Source organism: Falco naumanni, chromosome 4, assembly GCF_017639655.2.
Source record: "Falco naumanni isolate bFalNau1 chromosome 4, bFalNau1.pat, whole genome shotgun sequence".
Taxonomy (NCBI): Eukaryota; Metazoa; Chordata; class Aves; order Falconiformes; family Falconidae; genus Falco; species Falco naumanni.
Genome location: NC_054057.1, coordinates 31,566,261 through 31,592,746, shown reverse-complemented (window position 1 = coordinate 31,592,746; position 26,486 = coordinate 31,566,261). Strand labels below are relative to the sequence as shown.

At 34.9% G+C, this 26,486-nt stretch overlaps 1 protein-coding gene across 2 annotated transcripts in view; it reads right to left on the bottom strand.

Moving 5' to 3' along the window:
- DGKB (diacylglycerol kinase beta) overlaps nt 1-26,486 on the bottom strand; it is a 362,852-nt gene that overhangs the window by 208,566 nt on the left and 127,800 nt on the right. For both annotated transcript variants that reach the window (XM_040593354.1, XM_040593355.1), the window contains 3 exons: nt 23,273-23,389; nt 18,664-18,737; nt 11,539-11,613 (listed from right to left, as the gene is read on the bottom strand). In XM_040593354.1, coding sequence (XP_040449288.1) covers nt 11,539-11,613; nt 18,664-18,737; nt 23,273-23,389 — 266 coding nt within the window. The remainder of the gene's footprint in view (nt 1-11,538; nt 11,614-18,663; nt 18,738-23,272; nt 23,390-26,486) is intronic.

The following is a 26,486-nucleotide window of genomic DNA, read 5'->3' as shown; positions in this document are numbered from 1 at the left end:
ATACTTTAAAAGTGAAATATCTTTGGTAGTATTTGGCTAGCTATTTCTGCTTCCATATCAGTAGAGTGCTGTACCGTATCACCACCTCATTATCCACTTCATTCAATACTAATGTTCCATAATGATGAAAAGTAAGGATATATTAAAACAATTCTAAATTGCAGTATTTTAAATCCAAAAGCATCTTTTCAGGATTGCTTTTGACACATACTGAAATTCGTCCTTACATATAAATTGTGACTAGTCAAAAAATTCCCAGTAATTTTGCAGAATTACTCTATATATGTGTGTGAACATTCGCATCTATTCTGTTCATTAGTCTCAATGAAATTGTAATGCATATTCTATATGTTAGTGACCAGATTTGATTTCCAGTTTGTAATCTCCTAATAAACACACAATTAGTACATTGTACCCAAATTCTTAAATACGGATAAATATACACAATAACTTGCAAGTGTTTAATTCAAGCTATTTTCCATATGACACTTTAATGATGCACAGAGAATGTTTTTTCTTTCCATAGAAAGTTTTTTAAATTCTTTTAGGCCTCTTGATAAAATCAAGAACTCATGAAAAATACAGAGTAAAAGAAAGAGCATGACCCAAGGAAACAAAAAGCACAATGGTAAAAAAAATGTTATTTAATATGTAGAAGACAACAGGACAACTTGTTCTATTCATTTTAGACCAGATTTTCAAGGTTAGCAAAGCTACATAGAATTAAGCCCACCACACTGTTGTCCCACTCCCTCTAATTTTCTTTGCTCAGAAGAGCTCTTAGACAATTTCAGGTGTCAAGTACTATGTCTGAAGGATGCTTACTCATTCTGTATTAAATCCTGCTTTGCCCTTCTCACCTCTTACATTCTACTTCACACATCCGCATGACAAATGCTATAGGATCTCCTCCCATCCAAAACATCATGTGCCAAATCTGACTGGGTATATTTGGAGAACACATCTTCTAATAAGCATATGTGCTGAAAGACCCTCTGCTGGAAGTCACCTCCTACCACTGTAAGAGTGGGCACTGAGATATGCCCTAGCGCACAGGTGTGCATCTCTGTCAGCTCACGAGGTCTGGCAAAGAGATAAATGCCTCGCATCACCCATTTCGCACCAATGTGTTTGGTCTGTAGAAAGTTAGTGGATTTAATTATACTGCTTCCAGTGCTGAGGGCATTTCAGATTAATTTAAAATCAAATTACAGAACAGAGGTGACAGCAGGGTAGGAACTTTATAAATATTTAAGCATTCTTACCACGTATAATAGATGTCAGAAACAAAGTCTAGAAAAAACAAATAAATGAACCAACAAACAAACTAACCAACACCAGAAGTACAGGGTTGATGCTAACATTAATCCAGATGGGCAGAACATAACCTAAACCTCCATCTCCAGTTTTATAAAAAAGCATCTTTACCATATGGCTATCAAACATTCCTTTTCTGTTTTGACTGTATATTTAATTTTCATCAAAAAATTATAACTTCTCAAGAAAGTGGAGGATTGAGGAATCTGACAAAACCGAATCATCAGAAAAATTCTCAGTCAGTTTCACTTATATTTAGCCTGCAGCATTTTATATTCATACACAGCGATTTTTCCAAACCATTTTATTGTACAGCACTAAGTTTGCATTACTTTCTTTTTATGAATTTTAATATAAAAAGATACATATTTTATGTAAATATATAATTAAATATATAAACGTATAACATACCTTACATTTTATATTTGCATACATAAATGTAGTGTATATAAATATACTATAACAGATATAAATATTTATAAAACCAAATTAATTTATAAAATTAAATATAGTTGTATAATTATATATGTAAATAAATTTCATTCATTGAATTAAAATGTGCAGCCTACATTAAGAGTTGGGAAAGTAACATGGTTTTCTATTTATAAGGTTTCATTCAAACTCAATAGATGTTATAACTGTAAAGAAAAGATTTGAAAGATTTCTTATTAGAACTTAAAGAGTAAATATTGCCTAACAAGACAGCATTAGTCAATTAGTGTTTTAATAGTACCTGTTGCCTCTTATTCAAAGAACATTTTTATGTGGTTTGAAAAAGAATAAATCGTTGGAGAAGAACTTGGTTAAAATTATTTGAAGTGGAAATAAAAAAGTGGAAGCCATCGTAAAGGCTTTATCAGACTAAGGTAAAGAATCAGAATAGAAAATTAATTCCTATTTTCTTGAATTCGTTTATAAAATTATGTAACAATTCTACGTATATATAAAAAACATCAAACAACATAAAAACATAAAACAGTACTTACAATGGGCCTATTTCACAAGGGTTTTCTCTAATTTTTAAAAAAATTATGATGATGACTTTAACAGTTTAGACAATTACTCTTTACATAGCACAATATGACTGGTATGACATTAAGTACAAAGCACAAGTGTCCCATATACTAATAAACTTTACAGAAATTACATAAATAACTGAAAAATTAAATAGAATATATGAAACAGGTAAATCAGCAACTTCAAAACATGTATTTTATTGGTATCAAATGAATTTGTACTATAATTCACACAGTCATTTAATACAACACGTTATTTTGATATTTTTTTAATGAAGAAAAATATTGCCACCAAAAAAATTCCCCTTTTATTTATGAATATGAGAAAAGGTAGATATTATTTTATACAAGCCTGATTTTTATAGACATTATAGTAAAAATCTTTCCTACATCACAACATAAATCAGAAGAGCTGGAATGGTACTTAAGAACATTAGGCTGAGAGACTGTAACCCAAATTACACCTGTTCTTCAATCACTGGCAATAAGGCAACGAGAAAGATCAGCAGAACTTTTACTAACATCTTGTTCCACACAACAAACCAAGTCCTGATATTTTGGGGAATAAAAGATGAAAAGCGAAAACTATAATAATCCACAGGAAGACACAAAAACGTATGGCTGCACAATAAGGCCTTAAAACAGCAGGATATTTTTGCTAGGTGAATTGTTAGATGATTCTGGAAAATGAACCTTTTCCCCCCCCCCCCCCCATGGAGAAAGGTCAATACAATCAATCTCTAAATGCAGATTACAAGAGATTATTATATTTGATTGTATTTCTATCATCAAAATTGACAAGATCATCTAATTCTTGCCTCATGATTGAATTCTCATATCATTAAACTGCAGTTTCCTTTTTTTTTTTTTTTTTTTTTACTGTATCTCCAGACTTTTAACATTCTACAAATTTCATAAGAATGGACGTAGTTCTTGGTCCATGGTCAATAATTAACATAGGACACAGGCTCAACCATAAGACTGAGCTGAAAAACCTATCAATATGTATCTTCATCTGGATAGCTCTCTTGAAAATTGACATGTTTTAGTCTTCCCTAATCCAGTTTCCTACCTGCTGGAAGTAAAACAAATAATTTAAACCACTGAAGGTGCTTGATACCAGCCTATTTTTATTTTATTTTGCCAGAGACAAGGATCACACACACAGGCAATTATTGAGTTTGTGCTAATAAATTAGTAATTTCCACCTGAAAGATGGCAACTGTTTCAACTAGCTATGCTATTCTAATTCAGTTTCCCATAATCACCTCATCAAACCCATATGAATGCAGAAAAACTATTGATGAATAACCCACCAGTGCTACAGGACTTAAATATTTGATATTGAATCATGAATTTGATTGATTTATGCACAGATAACACAGACCCACCCTCTCACCTCTCCTTAATTTTTTAGAACTGCTTTAGAATTTCCTGTCCCACTCACAGTAAAACTATTTTAAATGGCACCTAGAAGCAGTGCGCTATGCAGATATTTCATGTGCTCAGCCACACAAGGCGGCACAACAGCAGCACTGTGTGAAATCATTCAGCCAGTCTTCCTTCACTTACAGTGGAAGCAAAAAGCAGAAGTGTTAACAGCCCAAGCAAAGAATAATCCACTGCAAATTATCAGTGGATATAAAAATACTCTTTAATTTGGTACATTTCTCCACTGCAAAAAGTTCAAAGTGCAAAAAAAAAAAAAAAGAGAACAGAACTTAGTACCTGCCTACATTAGAGAAATCTTCCCTTAAATAATCTAAATGCTGTTTTTACTGAGCTGGTTTTTACAGTTACCCCTGAGTAATTTGGATTCGTTTTTTGGAAAAGGAGAGTACTTTAGAAATAGATAATCAGTAAAATTTGTAAATATTTTTATCTCATAGCTTCTCAGCCAGTAGTACTATAGACAGTACATGAACTTTGCCAATTACAATACTTGCATGTAATGGTAATCAGCTGCAATATAGAGGACTTAAGAAGATTTGAGTTATAATTTAGAAAGAAACTGTATTAAAAATTATTTGTTATGACTTCTGTTTCAAAACTTCTATATTCACAGTGATACAGTAGGCTGGTCTCAAAGGTATTGAGACAATAATATTGAACCAATAAATATGTAAAATCATTAAATTCAAAAAGTATTTATTTTTCATAAAGTATGGCATAAATCAAATACAGTAATATTAACAAAATTTTCTTGAATGGCATCTGCAACTTATCAGCTTGATGATTACAAATTAACTAGTAAAACATTTACATATTAGAATAGAATTTGTGCTGTCTGTGAACAGAAGTGAATGAAAGATAAATGTTCACCCCAAATACCACCAGCTCAAAGCAAATTAGAGCCAAACCTTCATTAACAGATTTATGCTGACAAAGGACCGATCTGATAGATAACTGACACTTGAAGGTGAACTCTAATTTAGATACTCTGTCCACTTGTGAATTCACGATGCTGGGTTTAATCTAACAATTTCACTAATTTAGATGTTCACCTCACCATTGATTCTTCTTAAATAACTATGCTTAGGAAAGCACCAAGTTGAAAGACAAAGCAATTCCATTGTTGAGATGTTTACTCCTTTATTGTAATGATCATATTGCTGTCATTTTACTAAACAAAGCAAATACAATCACCAACAAATGGTAATTTGCTTGAGAATATGGATGAAAACTTTATCACAGTTTTTCCTCTTTTAGACTGCCAAGCTGAGCTGGCCACGGAACTGGACAACAAACACACTTTAACCTCATTACAACTCCCAGTTAAGAGTTTTCTGTACACTGTAATGACACAGCAATTCCAGTAAATTAATAAAAATAGTTTCAAGAAATCCGGTTTACCATTGCATGGGACAATATATAGCAGTTTAACGTGCAACAGTTAACTGGCAGATACATATATTGCAGCTAAAAATAGTGGGTTTTGGTTCATACTTTCTAAAGGTAAAGTTGACCGCCAATTTAAAATCTTGTTTGTTAAAAACCATGATGGCACATTTAGAATAACAAGATCCTCGTCTTTTAGTGTGTAATCACATGGGATATTGAGGGACTCCATGAATCTAGGAGATATTTTACTGTCAGGTACCCGACACTGAAAACATTGGTCCATATGATATACTTCACACTCAAAAAAAAAAACATTAATATAGAATTATAGAATGGGTCAGGTTGGAAGGAACCTTTAAGAATCATGTAGTCCAACCCCCATGCCACAGGGAGGGACAGTTTTTCAGTAGAACAGGTTGCCCAAAGCCCTGTCTAACCAAAACTTAAGTTTTCCTTAACTATTCCTTAAGATGTATACCAATCTATTTTTACAGTATAGCATTATAGTCAGTAGATAGCCCCAAATCATTCTGATACAGATATTGAACAATAATGATAGTGTTAAACCTATGATCCCGGCAAGAATAAGATTTATTTATCTGCATAATACCCACAAGATAGAAACCTTACAGATTTGGGAGAGATACATGCCAGTCAGAAGAAGAAATACAGAAACATTTGTGGGGAAAAGTGAACCAATATAGGCTAAATAGTGGGTGAAGTAGATGCTGGATTCCATACATTCAGAAGTAACTTAACTGTTAATAGTCAAAAGCATTTTTGGGGCTGAACAAGTGTCCTGGTTTCAGCTGGGATAGCGCTAATTTTCTTCTTAGCAGCTGGTGCAGTGCTGTGTTTTGGATTTGGTGTGAGAACAATGTTGACAGCACACTGATGTTCTTGGTCGTTGCTGGGTGATGTTTATACCAAGTCAAGGACTTTTCAGTTCCTTGGGCCCTGCCAGCGAAAGGTCTGGAGGGGCACAAGAAACTGGGAGGGGACACAGCCAGGACAGCTGACCTGAACTAGCCAAGGAGGTATCCCATACCATATGACATGATGCTGAGTATATGTAAGCTGGGGGAAGAAGGAGGAAGGGGGAGACATTTGGCATTATGGTGTTTGTCTTCCCAAGTAACTGTTACACATGATGGAGCCTGGCTCTCCTGGGGATGGCTGAGCACCTGCCTGCCCATGGGAAGCGGTGAATTAATTCCTTGGTTTGTTTTGCTTGCATGCATGGCTTTTGCTTTACCTGTTAAACTGTCTTTATCTCTACACACAAGTTTTCTCTCTTCTACTCTTCCAATGCTCTCCCCCATCCCACTGTGTGGGAAGCGAACAAGTGGCTGCGTGGTGTTTAGTTACTGGCCAGGGTTAAATCATGACACCAAGAAAAAAGAACCAGTTCAAGAACGAGAAAGAGCAAACTAATAAGCAGGCTAAATGACACAGCAAAGGCATTTGAAATAGACTTCTGACAAAGCCTGTAAGCACGTGGCAAACTCACTGTTGAACAATTATAGTGATTAAGAGAGAGGTGAATGAATCTGGCTCAAAACTTTCTAAGTCTAGACCGAGACAACAGTGGAAATTGGTGATATTTACAGTATTTAAAGATTGTGCTATTTATGCAGCAAACACCACAGATGGCACACACATAAAAATACTGTTTACAGCTCATGAAAATTTATCTGTAAACCCAAGGTTTAAGTTTCATGTGTGAAAACTTACTGAGTTCTAAGTACTACTCATTTACGGTGCACAACAGTAATCTTAATCAATAGAGTACAACCAACCCACCATGGCTTGCTTTGCCATTCTTTGGCAAAAATGTAATTCTTTCAAAGAAATATGGACCAGGTTCAAGGTTTTGTTCGGAAGAAAATAACTGTGCAGTTGTCTTCTCAAAATATTCTTGGTGTATAAGCCTTCCCAGAATACTCTGGATATTCCAAATGTCGAAGCGCAAAGAAATGCTCTGGCAATCAATTCCAATGATCAGGGAAAACAGTATAATTTTCAAAATAGGCCTATTGCTTTGTGAAGTTATAAAGGCCCAGGTGTGTAGATTCCCAACTAAATTACAGGGTAAGTTGTAGGGATTCAGTTTGACTGTCTCAGGCATCTTGTAAGTGGACAAAATTTAAGATTTAAAAAGGCCTGTTGAGGTAAACTTGCAGAGAAAATTTTAAAAATACATGCTCTCCAAATTAAATGCTTAAGGAAGTTACAAAGAAATACAACTTCAGTGGATATAATTTCTATTATGGAGTATAAAAATAACATAAATTAGACACTTTAAATAATAGACTTAAGGGAACAGGAGCCTTTTCAGAGGGACAAAACCTTTGTGAAACAGTGACCTCTCTACAGAGCCGTGTGGATCTGTGACTCGACTGCTATTCATCCAGCTATTATTCACCTCTCTGTGAGGTGAACAATAACAGAATTTCAGATTCTTCAAGATCATTAAATCCACAATAACAGTTGTTGTCAGAAGTAGAAGACTCCTATAGAGATACAACAACCAAACAGGGAAACTCTTTTCAAGGCTGAAAACACAGGTGCTAGGCACAAATTACACAATGTATCAGGCCGGCAATTTTCACGTCACTTTGTTAACCAGCAGCCTGTAACTGTGGAATACCTTTTATGCCTGGGCTCAGGCTTACAGGGCTTCTCCAGCTCACCTGTATCTCTCTACTCCCAAATAAAAATACCTAAATCATTAATTATTATGCCAGTGTTTAAAGTCTACTGTTGCCCTTTGGCTGATTTTCAGGCCTCGCAGCAGGTCAGTTTCCATTGTTGCAAAGGAATCCATGTCAGAGACTTGGCTGCTGTGCAATTTATTTGCATCATGTACGTATGTTTATATATATATATAATTTATAAAATGTGTACAAGTCTTAGCATAAACAGCTCTGAAAAACTTAGCTTAGGCATGCTAAGAAGCTACAAGAAACATCTTTGTTGCTGTCCCTGCAGTTCTCCAAGTACCATCCCATCTATTATGAAAGTAGGTGAACAACCACTGGAGTAACTGCACATTCATACGGCAATACTGAAATTCACAGAATCACAGAACGGTTTGTGTTGGAAAGGACCTTAAAGATCATCTAAATCCAACACCCCTGCAATGGGCAGGGACACCTTCCACTGGACCAGGTTGCTCAAAGCCCCATCCAGCCTGGCCTTGAACACTTCCAGGGATGGGGCATTCATTGCCAACTTGTTCAAAATATTTTCCTGCTGACCTGCTACATGCCAGCATATTTAGGAAAAAAATGTACAATAACTGATATTGTGAAACATGGAGGAGGTGGTTTTGTTTGTTGCATTTTGGTGGTTTATTTTTGTTTTGGTTTGGGTTTTTTAAGGGTGAGGATTAAAAAGGAAAAATGAATTTTATTATCTCCAGATTTCAAATAAATTCAAATATGGGACTCCACAAGTGGCTCCTCTTCCTCTAAAGAAGATTTTTTTAACCCTGTTTCAGCTCAGGTCTGCTAAGGAGCCCTATTCCAACACATTCCTGTGAAAGAACATGGTTATCCCACTGCAGAGAAAGAACAACAGACCTAGTGATTGAGCTGTTGACTTTTGAAAAACAACATAGTGGTTTCATAGTTCCCCTAAGATTTAGGATTATATTGGTCTCCTAGTTCTCTTGTCTTTCTCCCTAATATCTGAACAGGAGATACTTAGATATTTGACAGAAATGAACTGCAAATTTTAATTAATGTTGGCCAAAGTTAGAAAACTCGCGAATGTTATCGTCTTGGTTGATGACAGCAGAATATGAGAAAAAATACCATCATAAAAAAAACAAAAAAACCAACACATTAATTTGTGGGTGAAAACAGACAGCATGCCTCTACCAAAAAAATGCAAATGCTACCCTAAAACTATAAACATTCTATAGGTTGAGTGAAACATTTGATAACAATATTTAAAAGAAAAAAAATATAAATTCTCAGGCTCAAATTAAGATGTACTACAATAATAATAAATGCTTTAAAATAAATATATATTGTTTATCCCTTTTCACTAAATAACAGTAATTGGTAGGAAGAATACACTTTTGGTTTTCTCTGTGCTGTACAACCCCCCACTCTTCTATTTCAATCTAAATTACACATATGACAATATTAAATACATGTAATGTTTTGATTGACAACCTACTCTAACTGGCATTATAGAGATGGATGAGTGAGTGGATGGATGGGCAGGTTTTATTACACAATCCAGCCCTCGCAGAAAAAGAAACAATGACTGGTAAGTGAAATAAAGAGTTTATTCAATTGCTCACTTAAGGGACAAATTATATGCAGCCTACATAGTATTGCCAGGGGCAAGAAGCGATGGCAGGAGATAAACTGGAAATTAAGGATTATTCATTTCTGTGGAATGAATAAAAAAATATACCAAAACAAGCTTAATATAATGCAGTGTCTGTTTGAAATTTAATTAGAAATTTCTTCAAAGTGACTCTGAAGTAAAACTACTTTGATTCCTAATAGGAAGAGAAGTTTAAAAAATTTTCTTAGAAACTGTCCCAGTTCAAAAGACTGAAGTTTAAATCGCTTCAGTGCAGGGTTTCAGGTTGAACTTAACACTGCCCTCTTGTGCTTCTGCCTTAAAATACATTTTCCTTTACATCAACATGAAAACCGTCAGTAATGGACGGACATTCAGTCAGTAAGTGGGGTTTGATTTTTATTTATAAAAAAAAAAATAATTCCATGAAATAAGATGAATTTGAAAAAACAATTTCAGTTGTTTTAAAAGTTGTCATCTCAGTCTTTAGTATAGCATTTCTATTATACTGGATGTAAAAAAAAATATTGGTTACTAGTTTTCTCTCGGTTAAATTTTGTTATAAATTCCTGAAATACGTTTCTGCAATTCTTCTAGTCACTCTTTGGAGTAAGATTAATTAAATTTTCCATGTGTCAAAACTAGCTTAACAAAACATGAACGACAAATATAATTTAAGTAATGAAACAACAACACTAGCATTAAAGTATAGGATAAAATTGCAGGCAGGAAAGAAATAATGCATTGTCTTTATTTCTATTTTTGAGCAGGTTTTGCATCATTCTGGAGGCATATTAGCCACACTGCAGTGCAAGATATCCTAAGAATCTTAACTTCGGAAAGGATTGTGCCCAATCTGTGCTTCACTTTCATCAGTGCTAGACATATCCCACGCCTAACACAATAAATGGACAGCTGACAGAATAGTTTTCAGAGAGAATAGATTCCTGTAGATTTGGCCTTAAAATCAGAAATACTGGCAGAAACTGTCCAAGCATACTCTTTCCAGTAATACAGCTATGATATATTGAAATATAACTGAAACATAACTTTGCGAGGCACAATCCACATACGTTTCCACCTTCATTTTATTTTCCTCCAAATTAAAAGAAAAAAAAAGTCTAAAGCAATAAAAACTCCTAAGACATTTCTTTTAAAAAGTATTTAAACAACAGTGTAAACTTCACGTCAGTGAACATGTATTTCCTAACATCCTTCTGCAACTCTTCTGACTGATGTAAAATTTCACATATCAGTGACATAACTAAATAACATGCAATACACACAAACTGATGCACAGACCAGATGTTCAGTGCTGGTCTGCCTGTTTTCTTCTACCAAAGCACTCACTCCTTAAAAAGGAAACAATTACAGATGGCAAAAGTTGGTATTTGATATACTGTAATTCTCCTGTCTTCACGTAAAGGCAAAATAGAAAGAAGCATGGAAGCAGCATGTTAGGCAAGTGACTGTGACATTACCTGGTTCAGATAACACTTCAGTCCCTGTAAAAAGTCACAGCCAGCACAATCTGGCCTGTCCAGTCATTTTCTGCCCACTACATCATGGAACTGATAAGGAGGGTGCAGCCACTGTAATTTGAAACAACATTCTATATCTGACATGCGTAAGAATATATGTACGTACAGTATACACATTACAGACACATATGTATGTGCACATATGTGTTTATGTAAAAGAAATATATGTCCTGCAAGTCAGTCTGTGAGGCCGCTTGATATTTGTAACATGAAAGTAACTGCCACGTGAACTCAGGTCGCTGATATAGCAGTAAAAGCTGCAAACAGAGTGAAATTTATCCCACAGTTCTTACAGAGTACTGCATGGTTATCAGTAAAACACATGATACGTAGTTTTATTTGTACATGTAAACAACTAGTACCTGTAAATTTCTGCAGCCTGTCAGAGGTCTGTAGTGTCGATACATTCAAAACGTGCTATATGTGGCTCAGTCTGTTCATTTGATTATGTAGCATTTTATTAAATGAGTTCCTCGTAATAATATTAACTGTAGACTTACCCTGGCATTGGTCCATTTCCAGAAAGACTATAAACTTGGCGAGGATTTAAAAGGTACTGAAATTTTCTATAAATTCTGAAGAGTTAAAAGAGACAAGGAGAAAATATTTACTTACATGCTTGGATGTTTTGTGTTTTTTTTTTTTAACCTAGCAAATGAAAGAATTAAGTTAACACATACTATAATTATTTGAATTGCAGGATCTCATTTATACAAATAAATATTTGAACACAGCAATTATAATTTACACATACAGTGTATTGTGGACATAAAATTGAGGCAGAAGAACTAAAAGCTATCTACTAATTAAAGGCTCTATATAGACAAAAAAAAAAAAAAAGGATAAGCATTAAAATGATACAAGAAAAGGTGAGTCAAAAAAGCATCTGGAAAACTACATCGGTTCCTGTTAAAGTAACTCCGTGGTAAAGGAGAGATTTATGAAATTTATTGCTAATACAAAATTACAAGTATAATTACTTGCAAAAGCAAATTGGCTTTGCCACCCACCAAAAATGTCCCCATAGGCTGAACGACACTCTGAGAAAGCAAATCTACTGTCAGCTACATCTCCTTTGGATTATATTTTAACGGGAAGAAAATGAAAAAGATTCAAAACCATTGTTTTACTTAAATTACCCATATTTTAAAATTATCTGAATAATAGGAAGCAATTTATTGAAAGAGCATGAAAAGTGTTCTCCTACCCCGTAAGGGAACCCTTTTGCTGTCCTACCCCCAGCAAGCATTTCTTTAAATGGCAGAGTATTTAAAAACCTGTAACTTTATAAATTTGAAGTTACTTATCCTAAAGGTATGACAAATATTTTGTTTCTTCATTACAAGCATTAGAAATGTAATTTTCTGCACTGATTACAATGTGGTAGCTGCTTTATTTCTTACATAGAAACAAGTAAGCACATGGAAAAGTTGGAGTTCAGAATGGATAAATATATACTGGAGATCTGTGGCAATAATTAAAATTATAACCCCCAGTTTCTTGCTTTTAGTTTTAATGTTAACATCCTCAAGCTAATTAATATTTTAATGCTTTTAAGAAAGAATTTATTTTTTTCCACTGAAATATCTCTTTATTTCTTTTTACTTCCTTAAATAAAAACACAATAAGAGCTGGATTTTAAGTTAAAATGTTCACATTTTCAAATTCAGCAGAATAAAACTGTCTAGACACAATCTATGTGCTCATTGAGGGACTTCTAAAATTTTGTTTTCTTAATAGCAATGCAGAATTTATCAAGCTAGGTAGAAGACAAGGGTGGAAGATTACTGAATGCAAACAAATTTGTAATTACCCATAAAATTACCAAATTGAAACATTTCTTAACTTCTCAATTATTTAGCAATATCAGCTTCTTCGTAAAGCATTGTGTTCAAACACACCCACAATCTATTCCCGATGCCATTCCTGACAGAAAAAGTCAGTGTGAAATGAGTGGTTTCACTTTGCAGGCATGCACACATCATTGCCAATGGCTGTGATGACAGCTAAATCAGACATTTGAGAGCAGATTTACAACATGGTGTATTTCCATTTCATTTGCAGCACCCTACCATGTTAAAAGGATCCTATTTTTAATTTTCTAGTTAGTATGTGTAAGTTGCTTCTCAGTGACATATAGGCTTTAACCTGGTCAAAGATGCCTAATTTAGTTTGTGCAGCTGACCGTAAGAAGTTCATGAACAGTATTGTTATGAAATCCCAAAGGCTTAAGAGTTGTTTGCCTGAAAGTTTGGAGCTACAAAACACACTAGCCATTATCTACACTCAAAATACTGTTGTCAGTTATCAGTGAAACTCTATAAAAGACTTCTTATTAATGGGGGAGTTAGGTAACTCAGTAATGAAGAGAGTGCATTGAACAACACTTGATTTAAGTGCATACCATTCACAGGTACTAGTTGAACATCAATACCAGATAATCACTCTATAATGACTCACCAGAAAAGACACATCATGTTTGAAGTTACTGTAACATATTTATGTATGCTAGTCTATGTAAAATTCATAAATTGATGGTTCATACCCATTCATACATTCTCCAAAAAAGAGGAAGAAACTGTGTTTGCCTTCACACTAAACTGTAACCAGACCTCACAGCCTGACACACACAAGACAAAGAAGTGGACAGTGATTTAGCCTTCCAGTTTGGTACCTGCAGTACTAAACCACCTACTGATACTGGCACGTCTCTGAACATCTTGCTTCAACATAGAAGTGAGGAATCGGACATGCTTTCTTTGTGACTAGAGATTTGTGCTGACAAAGCCATGAGGCAGTGCAGTGGGTAATGCCCCAAAAGACAGCTTTTTGTGATGGAATGCAACTGCATGAGCAGAGCCGGTTCATGAAATTGCCACTTATCCCATGACGACACTGTTTATCAACAAACAGTTGTGCTTCCATAACCATTTGCAGGGTTGTTCTGTGATCTGGAAAACTAAACATTCAATTTAAAATACAAATCCTCAGAAAAAATAAATCTCCATTGTCATTTTTTTCTCTTCACTTAAATCACATCCATGATCTCATAAAAACCTCAGAACAGTTGCACTAGCATTAACTAAGGAGGCAGAAAATCATAGCAGGAGTGGACAGGAGGGCTGGGATCATCTTTAAACGTGAAGAAAATACTCTTGAGCACACCCTGGGCTAAGTTAGACTGAGCTATCTTCTGAAGTCCTAAGATCACTCCTTTAAAGAGAGAAAAGAAAGAGAGACAGAAATGCGTTGGCAATTCGAAACTGGCAGTAAAGCTGACTACACTGGGGGAAAAGCTGGCCATAGCAGTGGCTTGTGCCAACTGGAGGATGCATTTTCACACATCTAGGGGGTGACTATTCAAGATGTGGTCAGTATAGGCTTAATTGATCCCTGATGGCAGAGAAGAAAGAAGCCAAGGACTCTTCCCCAAAATTAAAACAAAGCTAGTGATCTCTCCTAGATGGACAGCATTTGGAAAAGATCATTTGAAACTGCTTCTACATTTTGTATCAATGCTAAAAGAAAGCGAAGAAAGCCAGATTAATCAGAAGGTAGGAGGGAAAAGCTACTATGAACCAAAGTTATCTGAAAACAACAAAGGTCAAAGATATCATCAACCTGTACTGTACAGGCACTGAACGTGGAGTCAGCAGGAAACGTCAGTGTACGGAAGCTGATCTCCAGTGCATCCAACCGCACCTTTGTCAAGGAAACAATTGTTTAAACTCACCTACTGGTCAGGCAAATAAATTGGAAAATGGGGAAGTAGAAAACAAAGTAATGAGTATGACAAAACAATGCCATGATTTAGAAGGACTCTTATGTGAGAAGCATTACCCTTAACAACAGTCTTTAGAGGCACTACGTTTGTTGTATATTCTTTTTCTGAAAGAAACTAGTTTGTCAATGCTGAACTAAATTTATAAATTCCATTCACAGATTACTGAAAGCTGTTGTCTTGATTAGCCAGATCTTACAAGCAGACATACAGGACAGCTAGCCCCAGGATGAAATGGACATACTGCATTTTTCTTCTGATGAAATTAACCACATCTGTCCATTTTATGCACAATCACTGAAAACATGTTACAGTGTGATATAACCTAAGGAAGACACTTGACTGCATTTGCTGAACTCCTATCCAATACCATCTTCAATTAAAATTTTTTTGGTGTGTGAAAGGCTTAATCTTTTTAATTTGCTACTCTCTCCTTAATAAACATTGAATTGTATTTTTGTTCTATTTTATTGTGAGCATATGTATTATCCACTGGACTAAATAATTTTAAGTCCAAATAACTGTAAATGCATTTATGTTTCAGGTGATAGGCAATAAGTATTAATCTCTTAAGTATAACTGCATTATTTTCATAGTTCTTTATTTTGCAATTTTATCTGAAAGTCATAACATTGGGTTTTAAAAGAGAAACCTAGTCAAGAAGAAGAATATTTATCATTGTACATTTTGCAAAACTCTGGCTCTTTAATAATCTAAGTTTTAAAATGTATTGACAAGGTAATTAGATATGGTTGTAGAGGAAATATTTTTGTGTTCTGAATGCATTTTTTCTACATATCCATTTGTTTCTCACCGCCCCCCTATTCCAAAAGCACCTAACCTTTTTTACCTTCTAGTGATCCTTAGATCTTTGCATTTGAGATATTTGGAAAAAAAATGTAGTATACTAAAGCAAATATCAGAGTATTATTGAGGGAGTGCATTTATTCAACTGGTTGTCAGGTGGATGCATACATTCTTTCCAAGTCTAAGGGCAATGAAATGGGCTGGGTTACCATATGGCAAGGCATAAAATCTCATACGGGGAACTGTGGGAACACTGGAGTCTTGACAGTATCTGCAATAACCTTTCTGTGTTCAATGAAAGTCAATTAGAAATCATAACCTCATTCATTGTGATCTCTTAAATACAGAAAACCCTAAGTAAAGACTGAAGAATAGCTTTCAGTAAAAGATCACCCTAATCTGAATGAGTCAAGGTAATGAAATTCTCATCTACAAAATTATCAGGTTGTATTTTTGGGGGTTTTCCCCGTCATTGCTATGGAAATCTTACTTTTGTTACAGCCTATCCTTGACTCCTAGCCTCTCAATACCTGAGCAGATTACAACATCACTATAATCAAGAAATCTGACTTGAATCACCATAACTCTGCATTTTGAAAAGCTATTTATGTCTTCAAATGTCCTGTGATTTTACTTTACACAACATATAATGCCACAAAATCAGAGGAGAATAGGGGGAAATACAGGATTCTCTTCTTTCCAGTTACTCCTGTGGAGCAGCCAGAAAAAGAAAAAAAAAAAAAAAAAAAAAAACAGGAAAAGTAAAAGAGTTAAATATTACTGTTCCCTGAAAATGTTTTCACTCCTTTGATTAAATCTTCAAGATAATATGCACTCTTAACATCCTTATTTTATAATTTTATTATGTTACTGGTATTGATATGAAACATTAACACTTAGAAGGCAGAGGGCAAACCCCTTCTCATCAATTAGTCCATATGTGGATCTTTTTAACCTTTTTGAATCTAGTTTTATATCTAACCATGAGATATCATCTCCTGCTGGTGAATGACTTGAGATATGTTTCCATGACTATGCAGTTGACCTTTTGATGTGCTCCTCCTAACACAGAAATATTGAGTGCAACCCTGACACATTGGTATGCAGTGTAACATTTTATTTTGTGTGGTATCAAAGCCAATGTAAAAGGTTCTCATACTTCACTATATTCAGCTGCTGGTGGCTGCCCTCACACTATACACTTCATTGTGTAATGACACTTGTAGGTAATGGTGTTAGTGAATGAAGCATGTATAAAGCATTTTTTTTTTTACATTCAAATCAATCCTGTGATCTCCTTGGCCTCAGTAACAGTTGCATTAACATAAACCGAGAAGTGTCAGACTGCAACACATGAATGGGAATAGGTACTTGGGAAGGGGGTCAGGATTAAAACTTGCTTTTACCCTAGAGAATATCTAACATTAAATGACATCCCTCACACATTAAGCCCATTCAGATAGTAACACTTGAGACCAATTACCAGCTGGGAACTGAAAGCTGTGAAACAGCATTTAATTGAATTGTTTCTAGGTTATAACTAACTATGTAAGTGCAGCTCTCTAACTTGCCTCTCACTTCCCTAATTCCGAACCGGATACCTGATCCACTCACTTCGTATTAGTGCTATAAAAAAGTCAAGATAAATGCTAGTGCATTACTTTCCAAAAACACCCCTGACTGCAGAGATGACCAGGGTTACCTCACACTGCTGCTGTGTCTGAAACATGGTCCAGCATGGCTCACATTGTTTTGTTATGATTGCAAAGGCATGTTCTTGAAGCTGTTCAGAACTCAACTTTTAGATCTGCCTTTGAAACAGCCAGCATTATTGGCATTACTGATAACCAGGTACACCAGTTCAAGGATTACATCATCAGCTTCAAAACGATAACCTGTTCTTTCAGAGGTCTTTGAATACAGTTTTGGTTAAATGCTCTTCAGCTCTGAGAATTCCCTTAACACCTACTCTGCAGGATTTTGTCCCTTTTGTTAGTTTACTTGAAGGAACACTGTTTGAAAGAAGAAATCTAATGGAGGCGGTGGGGAAGAGGTAGGGAAAGCTGACCTGCTTGCAGTTTACTTGCTTGGTTCCAAGCTTTAGAACCACTCTGGATCCCTCCTTTTTGTGCTTTTGGGTATCCACATCACCCACTATCCACAGGTGTCATCTTCAGTCTGATCCTGGCCAAAAGACCATAAGCTTTTCCAAGACATGAAGGATAAATTACAGCACTGACATGGAAAGCTAGTCTATAAAAATTTGGGGATTTAATATGTGATGATAAAAAATGGCCATATTGTTAGCACTTGTGATTCTGAAATACACTCTGAAAAATCTGCTCAAGGGATAGAAAATTCAGCATTTCTGCCTGAGTTTGAGGGACAGAATAGGAGAAGAATGATCCTTAACTCTGTTTTCCTCTGATACACTAAAATTTAAACATAAATTTAGGCATTTTGAATTTACATCAACGTACTTACTGAAATATATAAAATTAAGTATGTCTTCAAAGTTTTTGTGATTGGACTTTAATACTTTAACTGGATTTTTAGAATGCTTCCTATCTACAGAAAGCAAAAGGTTTCTTTGAGGAAATCTTATGGAGAGGCTGAAGAATCTACTCACTGAACCTGTGAAAGGCAAATCATACCTTAAAAATAGAATACTCTTTCCCATTTAAATTATCAGCCTGTCTGCTTAATTATTACAGAGATTAAAAGAAAAGTTGCAATGCAAAAGATAACAATTCACATCTTCATGCAAATCACACAAAACCATACACTGAATATAGCTGATATGAAATTAAATTGTTTTATAGAAATCATTCTGGGATTTTAACTGCAAAATTTATAATTATATGCCAGTGTCTACCTCTTCTAAACAGAGCAATGAGGTGTTTAAATGTGGGGCATAACAGTAATAAACATCAGATTTCTTTTTATCTACAAATTTTAAATGTTCATTTTTTAAACGTATCACAGAGATCAGAATAGAGAAGACAGGAAAAAAAAATAAAAAAGAAAAAACCCTTACCTTTCTCCTTGTTTCCCACCACTTTTAGGATTGACAAAAACTAAAAGTGGATGAGTGCCTGGAACTGGAGTGATCTAAAAGAAGGGAATAACACAGCCACTCATTAATGCTGTGTGTTGCATTCATTTTTTCCTATAGTAGACAGAAAACAAAAAGCTTAATGCAAACTCTATGTTATGCTATGTAATCCAGCTGGAAGCAATTCCATAATTTGCAATAATCCTTACTTCATTAATTTGCCAGAAATTGCAAGTGACTTTCTTTTTAATGCTGTCTTACAGCTGCAACACCATTTTAACTTATAATTCCATTGAAATATTGATATATATAGGTTATATCCATCAATACAGAAGAAAACTTTAAATGCAAGAAATGCATCACTGATTCTGACAGCAATTTACTATGGAAAAAAGCAATGAAGAAACTGTATTTTGTAGTGAGAAAGGACACTATACTATAAAGGTCAAATATAGCTATATGAAATTTTAAACTTGACTTTTTTTTTTAATTACAGAAACCTGCAATATTTGGTATGATATGAAATCATACACTTTTTAAAATTTAACCATCATAACAATAGTGAGTTCCTTTGCACACCTTAGAAAGCTAGAAAACTAAAAAGTAGAGGAGAAAACATGTGGGAGAAGAAAAAGCCTACGGAAAAGAATGGAGGAGGATATACTGAAGGAAACAATGAATTCTACCACGCTTTTTAATTCTTTTGTGCTTAGAAAGTTGTACATGGTCACGTTAATGTTTAGCTTTACAAACTAACACCTTCTTTCTAAGTAACAGTGTTAGGCTGCACTTTCAGGTACTGAAATGAGATGTGCATGTTCATTGCCTTTGCTCCATAGACTTGAAGAGCACACAAAAAATACATCAGACTATCTCTCTCTCTAATATATATATATATTTAAAACCATAAAGCTAGATTATTCATATTTTAAATTATCATTTTTAGACATATATCTAGTATGGTTAAAAGCAGATGGACTTTGAAGGCAACATCTCCTAAGTCACACACTAACTTAGGAGATGAAGCTTAGACTGTCTCTGTTTCAAAATGGTACATTGAAAGCTCTTGCTCTAAATCCTTATTCCTGAAATAACAGGGTGTTTTTCAGCTGAAGATTTCATAAAATGTAATTTGAGGCAGAACCCAAGAAACATGAAAGCTTACAAGTTTTACAGGCATCCTATTAACATAGGCACATAATCCTATAGGCATGTAAAAGCATTTTTCTTCTAGTAGGAAGTGTTAGGAACTAGAGTATCAACACCATCTATAACTTCTCAAAAAATGGATCCAAATCTGTTGCAATATATACCACAAATAATGAAAAACTCCAGCAAACTCAGTGGAATTAAACCTAGCATAGAAACACTCAGTATCACATTCTAGCACAGTATGTTGTTACAGTAAAGTGCTGTATATTGAAACATATATCAAATTGCAGGATATAGTGAAGTTTGTCATATATTTAATTTTTATCTACTGTTTTAATCAATTTTAGTTATTTAGCCAATTCCCATGATGTTTGTTCCTGTGAACTAAATGTAAACCAACGGTGCTCATTGTGACAGAGATGGACTACCTACTGAAATCCCTTAGGACGCAGGTTAATTAATGGGACTCATCCTAAGGTTATACATGATCTATTACTTCCTCTAATTAGAAATAATAATCCTGATCATTATGCTGGTTAGCTAGAAAGAAGCAAGATGAATGAGCTTAACTATGATTAATTGTCTTTAAGTCGTGCAGATCTCCAGTGCCACTAAGTTATCTGCTCACTGCTGTCTGATGGAAGGAAGGTTTGGTCTTGATACTTTTCTCAAGAAAAGCTGAATTAAGAACTTGTTTCTATTTTAAATCTTTTATTTCAAAACTTAACTATATTATTACAAGTAGAAGGTTTTGGTCCATCAAAAAAAATCTAATAACCAGTTCATATTCCACTGAATTGCAAAATAAGGTCTCTTAATTCCTTACAGATCTGCATACTACTTTTCCAGATAACAGAGATCTTTCTATATAATAAACAATGCAACTAAAGGGTTAGACTTAATTGGTGAACATTTTCAAACCTTAATCTAGTATGATTTAAAGGCAATCTCCATTAAGTTCTTGGACAAGTAACCTAAAGTTTTAAAAATATATATATATGGTGGACCCACTATATATAGCTTCTCCCATACTGAAAACACATCTAACAGAAGCAGGATGAAGATTTGCTGGGTATCCTTTATATGTTACCTTGGGAACTCAAATGACAAACATGCAGTTAATATCATCATCAAGCTTTCTAAATAAGAAAGGTTCCAAAAAAGTCACAGAAGTCCTTTTCTTGTTCACTGAAGATCATTTTAAAATGAGACTATGCCAGCAAAATTAGAGTGTTAGAATCAGAGAAACACGGTTTGGCCAGATACAGGGGAATTAGAGTAGTATACTTTGATCAGCTACAGAATTTTTTTGCTCCAGACCACCTTTAGGCAAAATAATAACATTAATTACCAGGTATATTCATGAAACCTTATGTCTTTGTGGAAATAGTTCCAAAATCATATAATCTGTGAGTGGGAAAAAAAACCCAACCCTAATAGTCTCACTGATCCCAGTGTTTCACTACGGCATCCTTTGAGATCCACTCAGCCTTCACAATGGTCAGGTTATTATTATTGATTCCAACCAAAAAATTAATAACTGGTGCTAAGATGGATTCCTGTTACTTGAAACCAGTTTTACCCAACAGAGAAAAACAAATAATCAGCAAATTAGGGTCATCACTGCAGAACTAATTCTAATGTTATCACCATTATTACAAACCAGTATTACATTATGCAATATGTTACAGATGAGGTATTACAGAACAATACCAACCACTTCAGAAAACACCTCAAATCCATTCAATAATTATTCTGCCATCTTAGTCCTCACTCTTTCTTTCTCACTTTCTCAAGTGATAATAAATAAAAGCAATGATTAATCCTAGGCTTTGGATTAATAATGGAAACAGAAGACAGAACATTAAGGTTTGGATCATACTAACAAATTTATTAATCTTATGCTCTAATAACCTGAAAGCAGAAATTTTAATAATTTAATGTTGTGTTTGCAAGACTCAGTGGTGCTAGGAGTTCATGATTTTGAACAGACCAGGTATTACATCCCAGGCACTGCATCACATGAGTGGGAAACAGAGACTTGAAAAATACCTGAAAATACATCATGAGTGTAAGCAATCTAATGTTTAGAGTAAAATCAAAATTCATAATGATACATGGCACTGCTAATGAAAGGAGATGCCAGAGATGGTCCTCTGTCTAGAAGAGTTGGGCTCACTGGGATTGCACAGATATCACCTAAGAGTTAGAAAACTGCCATGCTTCCTTTATCACCAGTTTATTAGTCACACTGTGACTGATTAAGCAGTTCTTGAGCTTTCTCTCCATGAATACTCCAGCCTTTTTGATTCATGCTCTGTTACAGACAATCTGGATAGTAATGCAGCCTATAAGGATGGCAAATAGAGGGAAAGACCCTTGAAAGTCAAGAATAAAGATTGCTGTAATATCCTACTAGACCGTAAATGGAGCAGCCATGTGACTGCATAGGTTTTACAGTTGTGGGTGTGTTGTTTTTTTTTTTTTGTTTGGGTTTCTTTTTTTCTCTTTTTGGGGGTTGTCATAACAAGAATGTTTCACTAACCTAAAAAGATGAAACAATAATATAAGCCTTTCTATCCTGACACAATAAGGTATGTCACTAAATAATTACAAGGTATACAGCATTTGATATAGGACAATGGAATCTTCTACATTTTACTGAACCTCAACTGCAACATATCAAAAGATAGAGAGAACAGTAAACCATGTATATTAAACACATTCTATCATGATGATCATTAAACTCCTGAGGAAGTAAAGAAGCAGCAGCATCATATATGTCAACATTGATTTTGCTCAAAACTACTCATATAGCAAGGGAAAGAAGTCAAGCAGTTCAGGCAGAACCACTGGCATATGCCTCTAAGTCACCTCCCTAAAATAACATTAGCTCATCACAAACACAACTTTTTCTTTTAAATAGAAAACTCTTCCATTTTTATTCTAGATATCACTATTACTGAAACCACCTAATTCTCTCCACTCTTAATTTTGATGTGCCAAATACTCTACTTGGAAATATCTGGACAAAAATAATCCTTGAAATCTACTCCATCCATCTATTAATTAACAGGTCCAAATGAGAAGAGTGAACAGTTATCAAGACGGACTCAGATTTATAATGTAAATTCACATAGTGCTGCATGACAGTTAATAGAACAATTGAGTTCACCTTCACCCCACAATACAAGTGTTTCAAAGCTAGTTTTCCCTCCCCCTTAATGTCTTGGGAAATCCTACCAATCACTTGAGAAGCAGATTTGCACCACAGGATTCCTGTACAGATGGAAGAATGTATCTATTGTACTATTAAACATGTAAAAGTGAAACATTAGGAAAGTGAACATATAGGAAATATTTCACTTTAAAGATTGCTCACTCCATCGTTGTCATATGTACAAGTATCTCCTTAAAATTAAAATAACAATAATCACACCTGAAGACCTTGTCCATCTACGGTGACGGAATTTGCTCTTTGCATTTTGTTCCGTTCTCCCAGTTTGTTCATTTGCTGGGGGCAACTCTTTTCTTTTTTCACTGTTGCCTGTCTTTCCTTGAAAAAAGAAGAAAATGGAACATTTTAACTCATTATGGAACGCTATACAACTGTAACTGAGACTGTGCCTCCACAAAGTTTGTTTTTGACTAGATAGTTATGCCAGATTCTGCTGTAATGAAAATGAGATCTCAGTCTAGTTATTACACAATGTCTGGCCACTTCACATAACATCTGTCTATGTGCCTGGACATTCCATAATGACTAGGCAATAGATGGATGAAAAGTGTGCAGTCACAACACAAATTAATGCAATGATGTGAAAAGATTATCTGACATTGCCAGGATGGCATTCTGAAACTTGAAAGCCAATCATACAATATACTTGATTGTTTGATAAGCGCACTGATAAGAGATTAGCTATTTATCAAAATTCCATGTTAACTGCTAGCAAAGGTTGGATGCTTCAAGAGTACTTTACCACTTTGGCAAAATACACCTGTTTTAAAAGTACCACAATCAATTGGCTGAATGGCTTTTTATAAAATACTTATTTTCTATCAGAATGAAACCAGAATCTACATCAGATTCTAAGCCACTGACAACTTTTGGTGCTGATACACATCACAATCAGATGGTTATTTGAAAGAGGAAGGCTCAGAAGTATGTTGCTGTAATCATATTTTCAACTGTTGTCAGGTCATTTCCCAGAACTCTGAATAAATAAATCATAATAATAATAAAGTCCTTGCTCTTTGTATCTCATTTATCCTATTTATAAACGATACCCAGCATGTCCTTTTAGGTTGCCCAAAAAAGCACCATAAATTAAGACAGCAGATGTTTATCAAATAGAATCAGTGTCCCCAATCCTAACTGCAGCCCAGCCACTTTCCTCACTTCACAAGTGCAAGAAGGCTTTAAACTAGTCAGGGAAACGGGCTGGCACAAAGCTTCTGCACTAGAACGGAGCATGAAGCACACTGTTGCACCCCCTACAACTGCACCCAGTAAGCAGTTCATTAAATGTTACCATTTACGTTCCATACCAGGCCAAACACATCTCTGTGCTACCTCTGATAAAGCCTTAGGGTTTGCACTAGCAATTAACCCACGCCATTCTTTCTGGAGAAGTTTGAACAGGTAAGAAGCACTGACACAGATTCTGGCAGGAAGGGAGTAAATCCCAGTTTAATATAGTGCCTTCTAACACAGATGTGGACCCAAAGATCTAAAGGTTTTTATACCACCTCTAGTCTCCTTAATCTGGAGACTGACTCAGCCTTGATCTAGTCTTAATACAAACAGTGGTTCAAGTCATCCCAAGCTGCTGTGGGTAGCCAAGTATGTTGAGCAACTGTGGCAATATGATCACATTTTCTTTAAGAGGACTGACAAACCTATGCCACAGGAAAAAAAAGAAAACAAAACACCCAACACCAACCAACCAACCAACCCCCCCTCCCCAAAAAAAAAACCAAACAAAACAAAAAAAAACAAAACACCCAAACAGGGGAGCCTAGGCTATTTCCTGCATGCAGTGAGATTCCCAAGAGGTTAGGTAACTGAGTCTTGGATGCTTTAGTTCAAGAGGAGGTCCAAGAATCTTGACTGCAATATCACTGTTTTAAACAGGAAACAGGAAAAGCAATTAGAGCTGTTCATCTCAGCCCTAATCTTCAAAAAATGAATACTGTCCATACCACTTCTAAAGAAATCACTGGCTTGGCACCAAAGAGAATAAAATTTGTGAAACAACAGAAAACATTAATGCACGATGGTATTGGTTAATGCCAAGGACAGCGTGTAAGAAACTTCAGTATGAAGGAAGCTTCACACTTCATTACATATATAAGCCTTGGGGTTTTAAACAACTTTGTGAATAACTACCTTTAAATGTCACTACATTTTATAAGAAGTAATCATACAGTGTTAGACAGGATTTTATATTATGGCCAAATCTGACTCTTGGATATTCCAACATCTTCAAAAAACTAAATCAGATGTCAGTAATGCAGACACATAGCTAGTAAAAAAAAAACAAAATTATTTCTAACAAAAATCACAGATGGAGAGCAAATTTTAAAGAAGTCTACTAAAATGTTAAGCTAAATGATATATTTGATAGTTCAAAGAAAAAGGTAACAGAAAGGAACTGATCCAGCACAATAAGTATGTGCATTTAGAGAAGTTAAAAAAAAAACCTGTTCAAAAGAGGCCTACTTATAAAGTGTGGCACTAAAAATCTCTTGCATATATCACGCTATTACTTAGAGGAAAAGTATTTATACACTGCTGAGAACTGTCTTTACATAAAGGATGCTTACCACAGTGCCCAAACCTGCTGTTATCAATCACTCATGAGCAAAACGCAGTAACAATTACCTCAAGCAAAGTTTTGGATATTTTTTTTTTTGTTCCAGCATGATACAGCAAATATCCTCAGCTGGCCATGGCCCTATGACCGCTGCATTAGCAACATTCCTTCTCTAGTTTACACTGTCCCATAAGCAAAACAATTGTTTAACTCAGACAAAGACAGCTTCTCCTAAGCAGTGATTACACAAGATTAGGCCATACATCTCAAACAAAATAAAAGCAAAAGTATATTCATGATACAGATTGTCTAAGAGTTTTATTTAAAAAATCAGATATGGATACCTGACCTCATTATCATTGAGGGTCTGCTTCCTTTCATAATGTTTTTTGAAGAAAGTAGAAATAAAGTATTTCATATCACCCATCTTACATGCACATGACAGAACAATACACGTCACCACATGTACTAATAGTGCTCTCTGAAACATTTTGAAGAAGCTGATAGGAGATTCTAGATTTCCTAGACTTATATAGCCTATAATTTTTAGATATGTGTTATACTAGCGAGGATCTGACTTAGTTTATATGAAAGAATATAATAATGCATATTTTAATTCTACTGAATAAACCTATTAATGGAACACAAAAAGATTTACCATTTCATTAAAAAAAATCTCTTTTAAATATTCTTGCACAGATACCTTGTTCTATCTATGAAAGAGAATATATGAAATAGGCTTCCTAATCCAGTTGTACATGACTTTGAATAACTTTCTTTCAGGAACAATAACATTACTAAGCTATCTGAGAGTGTCAGGAACTAAACAGTGTCATT